Here is an 18,929-nt window from a genome sequence, read left to right as displayed (position 1 = left end):
AGTTCTAGTACCTCTGTTTGTCATATCTTGTTATGAGTATCAGTAATCCTCAAAAACATAACTAGTTTGTAATGACAGTTGGGGGTCAGCTCCTGCTCCATCCATAGAGCACGTGGTTCTGTGGTCAATGACTTAATTCTTGCTGCAAAGCCAAGCTCTTTCTTCTGACTTTTACTAATGAATGTTCCAGCCAATAAGCTACTTCTTATTGTATATATTGTGCACTGTATATAGCGATAAGCTACACTATCAGCTGAAGGTGCTGTAATTAGATCTATGGTCTCCTATGTTCATTATCCATTTGATTTCCTTAGTCCCCTTTTCCTTTTAGCAACCAAGACTCATATTTATCATAAAAAAAACATTTTTTAAGCAGCAGCTGCAGAACAGCTGCCAACATCACCATGATATCCTCTGTCAGTCTGTCGTGGTTTAACTATTTAGGTTGCCTTTTTAATGCTTGTGTTCTACTTTGGTAGCTATGGATGTCTACCGTTATTTTTATGTTATAGATGTTGGATTTAACATCACTGAATTTTATCAGTTAAAATTGTGCACAAGAGGGTTAAATTTTGGAAATATTAAACATCATTGTTAAGCTTCAGTTGCTAGGCTGTAGGGTCAGAGAGGTGGCTTTGTCTTTGGCTGTAAGACAAGCAGGATATATCCTGAGAATGACTTGCATAATTAATTTTGTATTGTTTTAATTGACAGAACATAAAGCAATATTGAAAGGTTGAGATAAAATTGAAACAAATATGGACAGTATTTCATTATTTTTATGTCAGATCACTTTTAAAAAGGATATTTTTTTCAAATGCATTTGCCAAAATAAGAAAACAGCATGCTACTCTGACTTCCTTGCTCCAGAGCTCACACCAGACTGCTCTGAAATACTAGTTTTTCCATAAGAAGCCTATTGCCAAAAGATAATATTATGCAATGTTGCCATAGCTTATAACGTGTACATTTTTGCTCAGTTTGCTTTCATGGAAGTCTCAGTGTAGCATTCTCATCAAAATAACCAGCAACAAATCTAGCACTGCAAAAACTGCCTGTTATTAATTATTCATCAGCAGAATAAAAATAAATGCAGAAAATCTTTTTTTTTTCTTCTCTGCTAATTTTGAAACAGGAAAATGTTCTCATGCTTCTTGCAAATAAGGCAGTGGATAGTAATTACAGAAACATTTTTATTAATATTTATTGCACTTGTACAGCAGCACCTCTGAGCCTTTCGCACCCGTCTGGCTGCTGTTACACTGTTTTGGATTGGATGAGAGGCTAAACAGCTTCCTCTGAAATGTCACAGATTTCGCTGTGCTTTACAAGCATATGAGATGAGAACTATTAAAAATGTTCAGGTACACTTTTGATATCGTCTGTGTACACATGCTATCCTGAAATAGTTGTTCAAAGAATTGAAGTGAACTGTCATTTGTCCCTAATTTGTGAACAATGTATGAATTTTCAAATTACTAGGGAGGTACTGTAATGGCATGTCGTTTATTTTCTATAACTTGCCCACTTAAAACTTTCTTGAGCAATGACAGAACCGCAAATTACTATTAACCCATTTTTAAGTACATAATTTAGTTTCCTATTAATAATTTTATAATAGTTTGTCATTATTTACTTCTTCTGAACAAATGACCTCAAAATACAGTTATTTTGCTGAATATCTGTCCTGAGAGTATAATTATTTTGCTCACCCTGTTCAACTGAAGTCATCATAGCTATGGCTGTATTTCTCTTATAAGAATATTCTGATAGAAAAGCACAAATACTCTCTGTTACAGTCCCAGCCTTCTTCCGCAGAGTCGCTGGGAGAGGCTTACCCGCTTGCAGCCCACCCAATTAAGTCGTTGTGGGTTTGGGCTCTGCTCCAGGCCGTGCAGTGCATCTCTGAGGTAAGCGAGATGGGCTTAGGGTCCCAGTGCGAGGGTGCCTGTCATCCAGCAGTTTGTAAAACGTGCTGCACGTGTGTCAAGCGATACTCAGTGACATATGGGCAGATGTATGTGGGCTGGCGTATCTAGGCGCACGCGGTAATTTGTGCTTTTGTTTTGACACAGGAAGCAAATACCAGGCACGCCTCATGACCAAGTGTTTGTGCATGCTGTTGGGTAGGAACACACCTGGGGCATACCTCAGGCCCCTTCACAGTGACCCTGGGCATCAAGGGCATGACAAACCATTTATCGGCTGCACCAAGGTTTAACTTGGCCCTATTTGTGGGTGCCCTGAGGTTTAACTTGGCCTCATTGTTTGTGAGTGCCCCATTCCCACTGCGGGTGTGAGGCTTGTGAGGGTGCTTTCTGGGATGGTGACGCCACGGCGAGGTGACAGGTGAGTGCAGGCAGCTGGTGTTCGGTAGCACACTTTGTCCTCATCATGCTGACTGCTCATCAGTCATAAAAGTCGTGCTGGCTGCAGCGACAGTCTCGTTAGTCAGCCATACAAAGGGGTTCGGTGTAAAAATGTTGTGCTTGTGTTAGATGTTTACAGAACCACCTCACTGCTGGCTCTTTCAGGGGAGCCTTTGGAATAATAATAATAAAATATTTTTTAAAAGTACAACTTTCCCTTTTTTAGAGCATTTCAAAGGAAAAGACCTGCCTGCTGCCACCCCCCCTTACCCCCGGCTGAGGGGCCGCCCCTGAGGGGACACGGCCCCGCCCCGTCCCTGTTTGAAAGTAACGAAAAGTTCCCGAACGCTCCGCGGGCCCCGCTCTGGCGCTGCCGATTGGCGGAGCCCTGCGGTGCACGTGACCTCCAGCCAATGGGAGCCCGGGAGCGGGAGTGGCCGCGGTGAGGAGCGAGTGGCGTGCCCGGGGGAGCTCCGTGAGGCGGCGGTGAGGGGCTCCTGACGTGGGGCGCTGCCTGCCCTCGGCTGCGTTTGGCGCCCGGGGCTCTGTGGCTCGGTTCGTACCGCTTGGGGTATCCGGGAGCCCTAGAACTGCCCTCAGAAATCCCGCAGCCGGACTGCGGGGGCACGGCCCCCGCCAAGTCCGTGCCTGCGGTGAGCCGGGCTCTGGGGGCCTCTGCCCGCTCTGCCCTCGGTTTGCTTTTGTGCTGCTCGAACAACAGAGGGAGGGCGGTGCGCTGTGAGGAGAGCCTTGCGGGAGTGTTTTAAGGAGACTTAGTTTTTCGTGCGATGGGAAAGCTGCTTCTGGGGAGCAATGAGCTTTTTTGTTTGTTCTTACAGTTTGGGGAAGTGGCAAAGAAGAGCTTCGTCCCTGGCATGGATAATTCAGCAGCGCTAATGGTAGTCTTTCACCTTTACCTAGTTTCTTTCCGATCTTCTCCTTTCTCTTTTTTGTTAAGGTAGGATGTGCTTAGGCTCCAGCCACAGCCCTAAAGATAGGTCAGTGCTATTCACCGAGTTAGTGCTCCTTTGTATCACATGTATTTGGTATGCAGGGGTTGTTCTGTGTCCTTTATTCTAGGACCAAACCAGCCTCTAAGTTGGGGTCTTTGTGATCTTGATGAACTGGGACTCTGATTCCTGAACTAAAATTCCTTCAGTAATGTTACTTATAATTACTTTTAATTCTTGTTTTTCCCAAAAGAAACTTGCAGTTTTGCTGTCACTTATATGAAATAATTTCCTGCAACAATTATGCTGTGGTGTTTTTCTCGTTGCAGAAGTCTCTTCCCCACCCATGAACACTTCACTTCCTGCATGCTGTAGAGGTTTTGTAATGTCTGTGACCAGCACTTGTGATGCTTGTACGCCGGAAGTCTGGCCAGATGTTTTTTCTGGCTTTGTGTGTGAAAACGAGTAAGGGACAGTCAGCGCGTGCATTCTGTAGCCTGTGACTTTCACTTGTTTTTTCTACGTTTACTGTGTTTAACAAAATATTGCTAAAACCTCTTTCGCACAAACGTGCACCCTTCCCATATCACAGCGATCCTAAATAATGGAAAGTTCCTAACTGATTTTATTAATTACTTCCAAGGCATTTTGCATGCTGGCTCCAAGCTGTTAAAAATCAAGTAGACAAAGTAGTTGTGTGTGCGCAGAGGGAAATCAAACCCTACTCTTTCTACTGTCACTTTGGAAAAATTTATGTGTTTTGATTTTATGATTTTTTTCTTCTTTTCTAATCGTCTTTAACAGTTTGTCTGAAACTTAGACTTTTTCTTTTTAGCTTCAGTTTGTATCTTGTATCTTTGGTAAGTTCGAAAATCGCTGTGAGGTAAAATACAGTGCAGGTGTACAGGGAATCTAATATGTCTTCTAATATGTCTGTATGTTGAAGGCAAAAAACTATGTGCCTGTGGCATGGGATGGTAGTGAAAGGATCTCTGCTATGCTAGGTTGTCTCTGGAATAAATACAGGTCCCCCAGTCTTCCAGGCATTCACAGTTCAGCAGTCAACTTTAAACACCAAGTACTCTTTAGTAATGATAACCATGAAGCAGTGTGTTCTTAATGGGTGACATCCTGAGTGGGTCCCTAATCTCTTGATTGTACAGACGCAGTTAGCAGATGTTGTGGGCAGCGTCTTTATGTTTCTCTGAAAGTTATCAAGGTTCTGTGGACCTTTTATAAAATTTATGACTCAATGGAAGTCCTTTTGTCTGTGACCCGTGCAATCTTATAAAATGTGAAGTAGCACATTCTTTTAGTTCTTCTAAGATGCAGCGTAAAAAGACAAGTGAGGGCCAGATATAAGCATATCCAAGCCTTTCAGGCCAACAGGAGCTGTCTGTTGGTTGCAGAGCTTTTGGTTCCCAGGGACTGTCTGAAAGCTTTCAGGTACCCATCTTGCACTTCTTCATTTTGTTGGATTTCTTTCTGTTGACTGTCTGAACACAGGTATGGTATTTATTAGTATGCTTGCACTGGTCAGAAGAAATCCTCTTTGGAGACTTCTAAAGTATATCTTGGTTTGTGTAACAAAGTCAGGCGTATCCTAGATGGTGTCTCTGTTTTTAAAGAAATGCAGAAATTTCCTGTTGTATGAGTGGTGAGAATTAATGACTCAGAAGGATCTCTGGTGTGCTCTTCTAGGCAGTGGTTTGACCACAGTAGTGGTTGCTGGTTCTTCTGGGTTTCTTCTTGCACCTGCATTGCTTCTTTGTCTGAATCTCTGTCCTGTCCCTGTGAAAAACACAATTTTCTTCTTAGCAAGTGTTCTGCAAGGGTTGGTGAGTTTCTGCAGTGCCTTGAACATAAGACACGCTCATTAACTTCAAAGGCACTTTCAGTTCACTTAAAAATGGAGTAGATGTGTAGTGAACTGTCCTAGGTAAAGAATGTTAATTGTGCTTCGTCTCGCTTTTCTTTTTAAAAGGCAAGGGTACTATTTAGAAAATCACTCCTTACTCATCCCCACCCCCATGGCATACTTCTAAAAACATTTACAAGTAGCACAAATAGCAGTAGCCTTGAGAATTTGTGCTGGAAGGTTTTCTTTCTTAGAAAGAAGAGATTTTAGCTTTGTCTAATTGATGTTCTGTGTCAAGAAACAGAATTAAAAAACTAGAATTAGTAACTTTCTCTCACCTTCTAACTCCCATTCTAAACAACAACGTAAATTCCACGAGTGTGGTACTGATACTGTGCATCAAGGTGTTTGGGCACAGTCCACTTAGCTGTGACAGACACTTGTTTTTTGCTCAATAGCCTTCTGAAAATCATCTGAGCTGTGAAAATGACTTGTGCTTTCCAGCACTGCTTGGATTTATAGGAACTGGATTTTAGATCCATAGACTTCTTTGAGTATTTGCTACTGTCCTCTATAGTAGAGGTAAGAACTAAAGTTTGGTTGTTAAACCTGGTTAAACCAGGTGGTTTTGCCCAGCAGAGTGTGATGATTTATGATTATAACTTTTTTTTAGTTCTGTAGATGTGGAGTGGATGTACATTTTACTGCTCAGGTCTGCTCCAGCACTTGCTGAGCGTCGTAAATAAGAGCAGACAAGAGGATTGATATCTAAAGGGTTTCTGAAGTATTTGGCTGTTTCCCCCGTTCCCCCTTGATGCTATCAGAATTACCTCAAAAGTGTTCTGCGTAATACATGTAGAGCTAAGACTTGGCAGAAGGGCTGTGTTTCCTCAGCCCCAAGAATTCCCAAGAAGTTTTGACAACACTGTTGCCATGGGCCGTTTGAATCCACCTTTATTTACTGCCTTTGCTCTATTGAGGGGTTTTATTAACTTGATAATGGCTGTGTGGAATCCTTGCCTCACCCAGGGCTGCACATGGCAGGTTATCCAGAGCTTTGGGTCTGATGTTTTTCCAGTGTCAAGACTAACTCCTATAAAGTGACATTTGCTAGCGACCTGCCTATTAGAGTGCATCATGCAGCTCAGAGGACATTTGTTTAATTGCAGCATCTGCTTAAGTCTTCAAGCTGGAGTCGCCAACTTAAGGTTCTTGATTTCCATGTGACTTTCTCATGTGCCATTCCTGTTTGGGATGTGTGTCTGGGTTTATGGTGGCACAGGGACTGCTGGGCGGTGTGGATTGCTGGCTGGGTTGCTGCAATTTGTCTGCACACTTAGTCCAACCACGTGCTTTCTCACTAGAGCCTCTGTGGAGCTCTTACGCCTCTTCCCTGGGGTTTTCTGGAGTTCCCTTCTCCCATAGCTCTCCAAGATACGCAGATACATTGTGACTCTCAGCTGTATCTGGGTTCTGATATTTCAGGTTTAAAAGGGGGTAGTTTTGCCTATCTTGATTTAGGGAAAAGCTTTCTTGTATCCAGTGGTTATGTCCATAAGAAGCTTAGGCGCTTCTGGGAGTGTTACCACAGGAAACCTCAACCATGAGTACTTTCTCTGTGTCTCTTTGAAGTCTCTCTTTAATTTTGGGGTGTCTTTAGGGTTGTTGAACTCAAACTTAATTGTACTGTCTTTGGAGCTGAAGGTGTCTGAGGTGTTGTCTCTCTCTCCTGTGTTCTGTGTGCATCTGCACAGCTGTAGCTCAAGTTTGAGGTTTGTTGTTCTGTGCTGTGTAGTCAGAGGGTGGGGAAGATGCTTGCTGTTGGGATTGTGGCATGCAGCAACCTCGGGAGAACTGGGGAAAAGAACTTCATTATTCAGTAGAGATTTTCACTTTTTTTTTTTTTTTTACATCCAACAGACCACTGTCAAGACTCATCTTCAGTTCTGTCTTCAGGCATGCGCCGAGTTCCTGAGGGGAGCAGTGTGCGGAGTTAGCTCACTGCATTAGCTCTTATGCTTGATCCTTTAATTTTCCAGGGCAAAAAATGAAACAGGAGTTGTAACTTTGAGGGCTCACTCACCATGGAAGACTCAGAAGGCCATCACTTCAGCTCAGTAGAAGAGGAAACCAGATACTGGAAAGAGCTGGCTATGAAATACAAGCAGTGGTAAGACAACGGTTTCGTTCCTCAGAGTTGTTTGATATGGTGCACAAGCACTGCATGCAAAGATAGAAATAACCCCACACAGGGAGGTGAACTCAAAGTAGCTCAGCTGTCTCGAGTGGCAGCAAGAGCAAAGTAGTGGCACGTGCTTCTGCGTGAGCTACACCAGCCCAGAGTGCTTTGTGCTTATTTGAGTAGTGAATTTGTGCTGCTGTGGGACCGCTGCTTTTGTCCCCTGATCTGGTTTGAACGGGAACGTGTGTGCTGCACAGTCTCTGGCTGCGGTCTGTGGGCAGCGCAGATGAATGTAAGTCACTGCAGGACCTTGTTGGGATGGTCCAGGCCATTGCAGAAGGATTCTGCTGTTCACCTTTTATATGTGGATCAAAACTAGTTTGGCAGCATGCAGATGGGAGAAGATCCTTGTCTGAGAGCGGGCATGCTTTCCTCATTCCTTTAGCTCACTGTGTTGCTGTAAACGCAGTAGAGGGTGGAATAATTCAGCCTTTTTGATGTGGGTATTGGTGGATCCTTTCTTAGACCAGATGTCCAGACCTTTCAGTGCTGCTTACTTAGCTTGTTGTAGAATTATTTCAACAGAATTTTCTTGAATATAAGAACAGGCTTTCTTTTCCTTCTTATACTTTTTCTCCCCTTTTACTGCTGATCAAAAATGGCATAGTTCCAATTTCCAAATAAGAAATTAGACTGAATAATAGGTTAAATATGAAGATGGAGTGGGCAATGGACATCCTAAAGAGACTACATTTGTCCTGGTCACTGCTAGTGTAAAGACAGATGGAATTTTTTTTTCCTGTTTGTCTGTCTATTTACCGGTTTGCTATGGGGTGGCTTTCCAAGTTTGGGGAGGGACGTTTGCAGATGGATGGGTTTTCCTGTTGAGTGTGTGTTGGAGAGGGACATAGAGCCTTCTGTGTTAGGTGGCAGTATCTTTTCATCCTTAAGTGTACAAGAGCTTGTTTTGATTCGTTGTGATGAGTTCTGCTGCTGGAATTGACTTCTAGTGCTGAGAACACACAGGAGGAGCTGCGTGAATTCCAAGAAGGGAGTCGAGAGTATGAAGCTGAACTGGAGACTCAGCTGCAGCAAACAGAGTCCAGAAACAGAGACCTTCTGTCAGAAAACAATCGCCTGCGAATGGAGCTGGAGTCAGTTAAGGTAAGAGTGGGTGATGCTTTTAGTAGACACGTGTCTGAGGCGTGAAGGTGAATGAGACAGGTGTATGCTGATTCAGCTTGCCTTGTGGGCAGAGGTCTTTAGCATTATAAAGTGATTGAACAGCAAACTGCAAAAAATGTCTTGAAAAATGAAGAAATATCAATCTATTATCTGCTTTGAGAGTACTGGATACCTCAGTGATGTTCCTGAGTCCCTGTTTGCAGGTTGTGACTATGTTTCCAGGATAGATTTGAGACAGGAGAAAACCGTTTACGGTGGAGTGAAGAGTAATGCTGTCAGCGTTGTGCAAACAAATGATACTGCAGAAGAATGAAAACACAAACATTACATCTGTGGTGTTCCATTACATAAAACTTAGCTGTTTTAAACCCTTTTTACGTAGTTGTGTGTAGTTATCTGGTGTTCCAGATAAACTTGGAAGCAGCAGCTAGTAAGTAACGCAGAACTGAGAGGAATGAAAGTTTCGCTCTTGATTTTTGTTACCGATTCTGTCTGTAATCAGGGGCAGGATGGGGACACAGCTTATCCTCCTTATACTTGGTTAGTCTGGGGTGTGTGTGGGTGAAATAGTTGGCAAGCATTGATTTCCATAATTATAAAACATAAGGGATACTAACTTACTTGAGATGGAACCTCCTGCCAGAGAAAGGTAAGAAACAGTTAGTTACCTAGAGTAGGAGACTGAAATGAGGCGGATACATCTCTTCAAAGATGCTGCTAGTCCCCTGTCCTCGCTGACAAGTTTAGGAAATACTTCTAAACTAAACTTGAAGAAAAATTGTCATTGAAGTTGGTGTGCATTTTTGAAGCTCAGTCTTGTTAGCATTTTACTTAAAGATGGTATAGTCACCCAGGAAATGTTACACTCTTTTTAGGTCTAGGTCAGTATCTGTGGAAGCAAAAATTAATTTAATTACACTTCTCAATTGTATGCAATAATGAGCTAATGGGAGTGAAGATATTTGAGTAAGTAATTAATCTGGGTGTATAGAGCTTTTTGTCTCAGCTGTTGTCTAAATTAGTGTCTTAAGTAAATATTCTTTAGCTCCAGATAAGTGTCTCCCAGCCTCAACTTAGTGATTTTTTTTCCCCTCTCTTTTGGACAGCAAAAATTCCGTGCTGTATTTCATTGCATTTGTTCTTTTACACTGATCTTTGTTATTGTTTATTAGCACCTTAGCAGTATTATATGCTCTGCTTGTAGTATGGAGTGTTGGTCTGCTCTGTCCCGTGTAGCCACACAAACTCACGGAAGCTGATGAGTTTGGGGAGAAGCCATAGCAGTTCAATAAGCAACAGCAGTGCATTTGACTAAGAAGATCGTGGACTGTTGTCTTTCTCTGTAAGAGCTGAGAGAAGGGGGCAAAGAATGAGCTGAGGCAGTTAAGAATGAAAATAGCAGGAACTGACATAAAACTTCAAAAAGCAGTGAGTAGACCTATCTTGGAAAACTAATTAATCTTCACAGTAGATAACTTATTCTGTTAGATACTTGGTAGATAAACATTCTGTTTGAAACAAACCCTTTAACAATTGGCTATTCATGCAGCCTTGAAGACTGCAGTAACAGCTTGCACTGAAGGAACAGAGGCTCCATTGATGGCCAGATCAGCTGATAGTTTATTACAATTGGCTGAAAACAAAGACTCAAACCTTGCAATCCTAGTCTTTTATTTGAATCAATTCAAGAGCAAAGCATTAAACTTGTGAAGCTATTGAATAGTGGTGTTAACTGGGCCCATCAAGGCTTGGTATCTGCATCCAGCCTAACGGGAGTGAACTTTGTAAGGCCCACACAACTTGATGCTTTGAGTTTACCAGCCTAATGAGTGTGCTTGCTATCCCCTCAGAAGCCAGAGTTCATGTTACCTGAAAATAAATGGAAATAATGTTTTGGAGGACTTGTTTAGAGAGCCTTGAAAAGCTAGCTGAAAGTACTCTGCCTCTTAGAGCTTGGAGGCTCTTGAAGTCAGCATGCATGTATGCTTCAGAGATCAGGAATTATGGCAATGTTTCACCACACTGTAATCAAACAGGAATTTATTAATTCAGAATAGGTATCTCTTCCCTTCCTCCTCGTCTGTGCATTACATGCGCTAAAACAGCTCTTTACATAATCAGCTGTGCTAGGCTACTTGCCACGGTTTTCAAATTTCCCCCATGTGAATTTGTTTTCAGTGACTTCAAGTGTGTTAAATTCTAGACAGAAGCACTTCAGGAATGCTACTTACACAGTGATCTTGGAGCTTCACAGAAAAAAACTCTCTGGCATGTCAAAGTGATCTGATAGCAAGGTGGTGGAGTGTGAAGTGTTGTAGTAAATGGCGGCTGTGAAGCTTTTGCTGTCATATGATGTTTACCACATATGGAGGCGATAGCTTTGCCAGCATACATCTCTCCTGCTGTCTTCCTCCCCACTGGTGCCTCTTCTAAATGTACCCTTGTGTACCTGCTGTAAAGGACAGTTTGTTTTAGGGTCATGTCTGAAGTGTTGCATAACTGCACCTGTAATCTTTATAAACAAGAGCTCTGAACCTGCTTTGGGCTAATAAAATCACGGAGGCAGTGGAGAACCCTGCTGGTTCCATAGCAGTAGATAAATGTACTAACACTTTTTTTCATTGTCGTTTAGGGTCATAAGTTCTGCTTGACTCTTGCTTAGACTTGAAAATAAGTGACTTCTTTCATCTTCTTTAGCATCTTCATTTGTGCGTTGATAAAGCTCTTGGGGGCTCAGAAATTACTGTCTTGTTCAGAGTTGCGCACAGATCCACTTGGCTCCAGGTTGTCATCGGTATTCTTCCCATTCCACCGAAGCAGATCGTAGAGGCAATGGCACGCTTACAGTCTTTTTGCAGACAATCTCACTAGCCAGTGCACTTGCCTGGCAAGTCCTGTAGATCCTTCCTCTCTGTGGCATTACTGGGTGCTGTTGTTGAAGGGGATGCTGTCTCTTGGGCCTCTGCATTGTGGTTGTCACCTGCACCTTAAAACAGCGAGGCTAAGACATGTCTTTCCAGCTACTGCCTTCTTACTTCCAGGCTGCAGGCTGCTGTGTGGTAGGGGAGCTCAAGAGCTCTGTGCTGTTGCCTGTTGAGCCACCCACCTGCAATGGGCAGGACCCAGGCATGCTGGCTTGTCTTGGTTCTGAGCAGAGCATTGCACATGTGAACAAAACAGTTGCTGTTTTAAGCCCTTTTCTCAGAAAAAGGGGTAAAAGCTGTCTATGTGTAGGAGTATGTGTTTCTTGCAACTTTGTGAATGGAGGACAGGTGGGGAGCACGTGGGAGAACTGTCTGGGAGAGCAGGGAACAGCTCTGGGCTGTGGAGGTCGGAAGCTGCTTGCTCTCCAGCACAGTCACATGATAAGGAGTTACAGGAAGAGCTCTTGTCTGCTGGCAGCCCAGAAGTATGTAAGCAATTGGCTTTGTTGGCATTTTACTGTATGTAAGCTGACGTTTCTCAGAAAACTTCACAGGATTTATGTCTATCTTTAAAGGCTTTAAGACAATGCCAAGTCTCTGATGCGCTGTTTGATTTTTTTTTTCCTTCTTTAGGAAAAGATTGAAATACAGCATTCAGAAGGGTACAGGCAAATCTCTGCACTGGAAGATGACCTGGCACAAACAAAAGCTATTAAAGATCAACTTCAGAAGTACATTCGAGAACTCGAGCAAGCGAATGACGACTTGGAAAGAGCAAAAAGGTGAGCAGTCTTCTGTGTTTTCTTCTTCCACCTCAGTTCTGTCCTGTGAGTATGGTGGCCATGAGTAATTTATGTTGTGCTTGTTAGCACTGCCATTCTGAACTTGGTGATGGCTGTGATGAAGATGCTTGTGACAGATGGGAAATAAGATTTTTTTTCCCTGTCCAATCCCCCAACTATACTATTTCATATCTTACAAGCTAAAATTAAAACAAATAAAAACAGCCCTAACCCAAAAGATTCTCCCTTTCCTTCTGGGAGAGGGAGTTCCTGTATGTGCTTGAAGGGTCTGACACGTGTACTTTCTTTCAGAGCCACTATAATGTCTCTGGAAGATTTTGAACAGCGTTTAAACCAGGCTATCGAAAGAAATGCTTTTCTGGAAAGCGAGCTGGATGAGAAGGAAAACCTTTTGGAGTCTGTGCAACGCCTGAAAGATGAAGCTAGAGGTTAGACAGCGGTTTACTCGTACCTCTGCTTTTCTCCCCTCCTGACTCATACCTGTTCAGTCTCTTCATGTATCTTAGAGTTTGGCTTTTACATTTGCATCTTCTAAATCTGCAATATGAAATGGTGAAGCTTCAAGACTGTCTACTCCTCTCCTGTTGACCTTGTTCCAGAGTAGCTTACAGGAGCTAGAGTCTGTTTTAACGTTCTCAGCCTTCTCCTAGTCTGTGGTGATGGGTCTCTGATGCAATGTGCTGTTTAACTTCCTGTAATCTGTGAAGGTCAGCTTTAGTAACCAGTGGTGTCTGTTGTTCCCTGGCCTGTGAAAAGTGGAGTTAACGAAACACTAAAGGGACTGTAAAACAGGAGGGCTCTGGCTGGCTTCCAGTTACCTTTGAATAGTCCCATGAACTAGCTTCTTGATTTGTCAGTGTGACTGGGTAAGAAGATGAGAGAGACCATGCAGCTATGGAGCTAGAAAAAACACTTCCAGCTCTGCTCCGATTCTGTGCCCTTGGGTGGTTTCTGTAAGCTATAGTCAGGCTGTCAGACAGGAGTACTCTGTCCCTGGGTTAGATAATGGTGTGGTTTCCACTCAGCCTCAGCTCAGGATTCCTTGATGTGGAAACCCAAGTGGGAGGGAAAACAGTGCATTAGGTAGGAGTACCTGGATCTCCTCCCGGTAGGGAGCTGGGATGTAGCCAGGATATTCCAAGTTGCAGAGCCTCAGTCTTGATGAGCCTTCATGTACTGGTCTGTGATGTTTGGATGCATGTTAATTCCCTGCCTCAGGGGAAGCCTTGTGAAATGGTATAAACTTAAAGCCAAATAGCAACTTGAACTAACACAACAAAACCAACTTGAGCTGTAATGCTAGATAAGCCTTAGTGTTCATCCAGAGTTTGAGTATGTGCCTGGAGTAATCATTACAAGGATAAAGGATTTTGTTCCCCTGGTGAAAGTGAAGTACAGCTCTCATCTGCTTTTTATCTTGGCGAATATGAATTCCAAAGACTTTGTGTTGCTTCCGTCATAGATCTACGACAAGAGCTTGCAGTGCAGCAGAAACAGGAGAAACCCAAAACACCAATGCGAACTACACTGGAAACAGAAAGAACAGACACTGCAGTTCAAGCGTCCTTATCTGTGCCTTCAACTCCCTCGGTGCACCGGGCACCTGGCATCAACATGTCCACCCCTGTGACATTTAGGAGAGGTGCGTGATGGAACCGGTACAGAAATACCATGTGATACCCGTGTTTTCACCATAGGTTCTGGCTGCAGGAGGAATGAGAAAACAGAATTACAGTTGAGTGTTCCAGTGAAATCCACCTAAATCTAGTTACTGTGATCTCAGCATTCACTGACCCCAATTCTAGGGGTATATTCGTAGGTTATTCATCTCCATTTGATGTGAATTGCCCAGTGATAACCATAAGGGACAAGACGAGCTGTTGAGACTGCTATTTGTTCACAACTGTTCCAGAGACACTGGGCTAATTTAGGAGAAGGATTTTAAAAACTTCATCATGATCTTTAATGCTACGCTCCTGTTACTTGAACTGGCTTCTCTATGAGCGTAGGTTTTCTTTGAGACAGGTTTTCTTCCTACTCTGGAACAGTAGCACACTGGCAAGTCATCCTAGCTGGCTGTACTAAATGATCAATGGAATCAGTTACTTATTTTTTATGAGTGCTGATTATATTAATATGCTAATCCTCCAACATTAGCTTCCATATTCTGTTTACTTAAGAAGTGAGAAATTGATGTAATTGTGTTTGTGCATAAATGCAAGGAGTTGCAGGGTCATGTGCTGGTGTCTTGATATTACAGCTCTGAGTGTTAATCAAGTTTGTAGCTTTTGGTACTCTTAACCTGAAACTGTTTTGTGTGAGAGAAATTGCACTTGTATAAAAAAGGATTCAAAAGTTTTTAGTGAAATGAGATTATGGTTCTCTCTGAGAACGCATCCCCCTGGTCCTATGGCAGCAATAAAGATGTACAACAGGTCTCTAGAAATCTAAGCCATGATGTATGTGGAGACTTCAGCTTAGGCCTGTGTAACTGGAGCTGTCTCAGGGAGGCAGTGCGTTGTATTTCTAATGCACACGAAGGATCTGGAGGTCAGATACAAAAAAGTAAAAGGAAGATATTGATGTTTCATTTGCTCTGTATGACTATGTCAAAACTTTTTTTTTTAATACTGGGTAATGTATCATTCTTCATCCTGCTCTGCAGGTTTTGAGGACAGTTACAGTGCAACCCCTCTCACACCTGCTGCCAGAATATCTGCACTTAACATCGTGGGAGACTTGCTACGGAAAGTAGGGGTGAGTGATTACTTGTTAGCAAATGTCCTTGGAAGGACAGAGTTGTTGGAAACTGCAGCCAGCAGTAAGTATCTGCAGTGCCCAGAAGAGACTGGAAAGACTATTTCAGCTGCCGGGTTAGCTAAGCAAGGCCTTGAAGTTGGTCTGGACTCTGTATATTTCTAAGTAACCCCATACAAAGATAGGGCCCATCTCTGTTTTTCCTGAGATCTTGCCCCCATGTGGAGTCCTGACCTTTCTTCCTCTCCAAATTTCTGAAAGAATATGTTCAGAAAGAACAGGCTGACATGAGTAAATGAAGAGATCATCTACTCCCATGAAGGGCAGAGAAGAAAGCAGGCTGGTGCCTGCTGTCCAGAGGGCTTCCAGTAAAGTTTTCATTAAGGCTCGAGTAGTGTTTTGAGCAGGGCCTAATGCTATGTTGAGCTGTAGTTCGACATGTCAGGTAGTGCTGATGCTGGGAAAGTTATGCCATGACTTCCTTTTGTCTTTTCTCTTGTGCCCTAGTGCTGTGTTAGCGCAAGCATTTATATGCCTTTTGATGGGCTGAGCTGCAGAAATGATAGAGTTGAAAAATAACCCAGCAGGGGTTCTTTTATAATCGTTTATAGTCCTAAACCTCCCATACAGAAACAGATTCAGTTTTCCTGGGATGTTTGAGATGACTGGCTTTACCTCAAAAATTCAGAACTCATGGTTTTGGGGTAAAAATTCATCTTTTTTTTCTACTAGACAACTCATTTTTAAAGCAAACTTAAACAAACAAAAAAAAAAACAACACAATGTTCTGAAAGATATCTGACACATTACCTGTGTTTGCATCAGGCTTTGGAGTCCAAACTTGCCTCTTGCCGAAACTTTGTGTATGACCAGTCTCCAAACAGAACCACAGTGTCCATGTACATGAACAGAGATGTCCTTGAAACGCGCCTGAGTCCTCACCAGCCTCTGTGCGATACAGGGTTAGTGCTGCTCTCCAATGTTGTGTCTTAGTGAGAACTCTGTGACAGGTACTGTTCTATTTCTTATTGAACCTTTGGTTTGGTGGAGCCAGTTTTGTTTTCAAAAGGTAGGAAACTTGTTTATTTAAGATTGATTGAACGTTTCAGATCAGTTTAAAATTTGTAATCAATAGCTGTTGAAATCTGAAAACTAGCTGTGATCAAGTTTTGAAAAACAAATTCCAAGCAAATTTAATAGACTTATTATAAATCCAGTGTTTAACTGTGAGGAAAGTACAACAGAGGGAGCTCCTGCTTATTGTCTCAATTTCGTTTGTTTTATGTTCTTGTATGGTGATGCCTCAGGAATGTTGTGGCATGTGGGGACTTCCCTTGTCAAAGTTGAGATTCTCATTTATGGAAGAACGGCGGGGGGGGGATGGGGAACAAATAATGAATCACCCCAATCAGAATGCTTTATGCTTGCTAAGATGTGTTTCCAGGGAGCAGCTGACAAAAGTAGTTACCTGAGGCAACTTGTAAATTTTTCCAGGTGCTTGAACTGGTTGCCTTTTTGTTTTAAATGCAGTATCCTTGCTGATTTTTCTTCATGCAGGTTGCCTGCTTAGGCCCTGCCAGTCTTGCACTTAATATTCTTTAGATTCCCTGTAAACCAAGTGGTTATAATACAGTTCCAGATGCAGCTATTCAACTGGACCCTTGCTCTGGGAGTACTGGTTCGTCCTGCTACCCAGTGTCCAAAGTTGTCAGGTGGAAGGAGTGTTCCATATTGTACTTGCTATTGCTAGAGAAACCTCATTAAAGCTCCTACGAGAAAGCCTCAAGGGCCATATGTTTGCATGATTACATAAGTGCTGACTATACCTCTACTGCTGTAATGCTAGAACTGAAATTCCAACACCTGTAAAAGATAGCTTCTCACTACTCAGAGGGAAATAGAACCTTGTTTTACAGTGGAAACTCAGCCTGGTTAAGTAACGGGCTCACTAAGTGTGCAAAGTGGTTTTTAATCTGCTGGCTTTTCAGGCTGAGTGGTGTACTCTTGTAGCAACCAGTTATTCTGATAAAATTAGTAAAACTGAGCAAGAAATGTACGAACTTGTGTTTTGTATTTGCAGGTTAGTGAAACGTCTGGAGTTTGGGACACGGCCTTCAAATATTCCAGGACCAATAAGCCATCCTTCACAAAGTGTTGTCAAGATGCTGCTATGAAAAGGCTGCGTGGTTTTGGAAAAGGGAAAAAAATATATGAAACTTTAGTTTTAAAGAGATATCAGTGAGCAATCAGTTAGCAGCATAAGGGTAGGTGAGGACTGAATAAGAAGCTGCAATTGGCAAGGGCCTCTCGTGGCCTTACCCATCTGGCTTCTTTGCTGAGTTCTGTGGGCAGTGTGATGAAGCAATGCTGCCTAGCAGCACAGGACTTTAAATTGCTTCCTATATCAGCTGCTGTAAGTAACTCCTTGAAAGTTGTTTCTTTAACACAGTCAGTCAAAGCTATTGTCCTTTTGTCTCCAACAGGCAATATTCCCTATGCAGCTCCTCAGGCTTTGGCTTTTGGTATTGAATTCTGACTGTCAAGTTTTTATCATGGGTGCTGTGTGCTGCAGTCAACTGAGTTAGGGGAGTGGTTTTAGGTAGAGACAGGTGTATTTCTGTGGGGAAGCTGCTCAGTTGTTCATGGGATGTTTGCTGGTCAGAATCATGCTACACAAAACCCTGCCTCTAGAATGGTAAGGTTTTGTAAGCAGTTATTTGCCACTAAGAACAGGTAGTGGTTAAAGGTGAGGAATGCCTAATGCTTAGAATAATTGGGAGATCCCAGAACTATCCGTAAGGTAGGGGACTTTTAGCCTATAGATATTGTTTTACCATATGGGGCTCATAAAACCTAGCTGTTGTAGGAAGCAAGAGACCTGATTAAGTTCTTCGTTCTAACATCTTACTAGCTGGGGTTTACTACTTTGCAAACCTGCCTTTATTAATGTGCCTTGGGTTTTTGTGAATTTATTTTATTTTTGTTTTTTGATGAGAATATATGCCTTCAGCTATTACTAATTTAGCAATGTTTTTAACTCGAAACATCCAAGTATGTCAGAATACTGAATTATTCTTGAAATTTGACTTATTTCCCTATAGAATAACACTGCATTTTTTAAAATGCAACAGGTTCATTCACAGTATTAATGTACATTCACAGTATTAATATACATTACAGAAGCTTGTAATTGCAAAATAATTATGGCTAAATACTTCTGTATTATTGGGGGGAGCTTACATGACAAAATGCATAAATTGTGTTGTTTCTTTTAATGATGTGAAAACAACTGATACATCTGTTTCTCTGGATTAGGAAATAACTACAGATCATTCAAATTATTCAAGCCATCTACAAAGTTGGCTTAACTGGGAAGCAGAATAAAGCTTATTTTGAATGTTAGGTATTCATTTTGATTTTTTTGTGAGTTGTCATTGTAGCTCTTGCAGGAATGCTGGCTACCATCTTCTCAGCTGTTTCTTACCAATGGAGCCTGAAGAGACGTTGTTTGCTGAATCATATGCAAAGATTTTTCCTACGTTTTCCTTGTTCTCATGGTTTCCTACCCTAAGGAATATAAATGTTGCCATAATTAACGATGCCTTTGGGATTTACGCAATGCCTAGAGTTGGCATTGTGCTCTAAAAACTTTGAACTCTGGTTTTAATCCATTTTAACATGATTTTTGTCCTCTCATACAGGGAGTTTACACTTTCCTTACCCATGAAGAGCTGAAGCATGTGGGCTACTTTGTTAGTTCTGCTGTCACATGGACTCTGGCACACTGGACTATGTAGCCTGGAGGGATCACTCAAGACAAGTTGCATTTTCTGTATGATCTTGCCAGAATTGGCCTGCTTGGTGAGCAGGTTGGCTTGCATTCAAGTTGAAAGTCAGCACT

At 42.4% G+C, this 18,929-nt stretch overlaps 1 protein-coding gene across 6 annotated transcripts; it reads left to right on the top strand.

The window, feature by feature from the left end:
- Positions 1-2,772: 2,772 nt before the first annotated feature.
- Positions 2,773-18,430, top strand: NDE1 (nudE neurodevelopment protein 1). Of its 6 annotated transcripts, none has more exons than XM_083800138.1 (11): positions 2,789-2,924; positions 3,209-3,268; positions 3,649-3,784; positions 7,217-7,347; positions 8,370-8,523; positions 12,102-12,250; positions 12,563-12,699; positions 13,734-13,913; positions 14,937-15,028; positions 15,854-15,990; positions 17,109-18,430. In XM_083800138.1, the coding sequence occupies exons 4-11, from the start codon at positions 7,262-7,264 to the stop codon at positions 17,200-17,202; spliced, it is 1,029 nt and encodes a 342-aa protein (XP_083656264.1). In that variant the 5' UTR covers positions 2,789-2,924; positions 3,209-3,268; positions 3,649-3,784; positions 7,217-7,261; the 3' UTR covers positions 17,203-18,430. The 6 variants fall into 6 exon arrangements, with proteins under 6 accessions (XP_083656263.1, XP_083656262.1, XP_083656265.1 ...); XM_083800140.1 differs by having other exon boundaries at positions 2,816-2,855; XM_083800136.1 differs by lacking the exon at positions 3,649-3,784 and having other exon boundaries at positions 2,783-2,924.
- Positions 18,431-18,929: the final 499 nt, after the last annotated feature.

Source organism: Anser anser (assembly GCF_964211835.1).
Source record: "Anser anser genome assembly, chromosome: 15".
NCBI lineage: Eukaryota > Metazoa > Chordata > Aves > Anseriformes > Anatidae > Anser > Anser anser.
This window is presented reverse-complemented; position numbering and strand designations above follow the sequence as displayed.

Bases quoted from the DNA above. Each gene is read 5' to 3' on its own strand.
- NDE1 (XM_083800137.1), top strand. From the start codon at position 7,262: ATGGAAGACTCAGAAGGCCATCACTTCAGCTCAGTAGAAGAGGAAACC. The intron at 12,700-13,733 runs GTTAGACAGCGG...CTTCCGTCATAG, and splicing joins CCTGAAAGATGAAGCTAGAG to ATCTACGACAAGAGCTTGCA. The intron at 13,914-14,936 runs GTGCGTGATGGA...CCTGCTCTGCAG, and splicing joins CCCTGTGACATTTAGGAGAG to GTTTTGAGGACAGTTACAGT.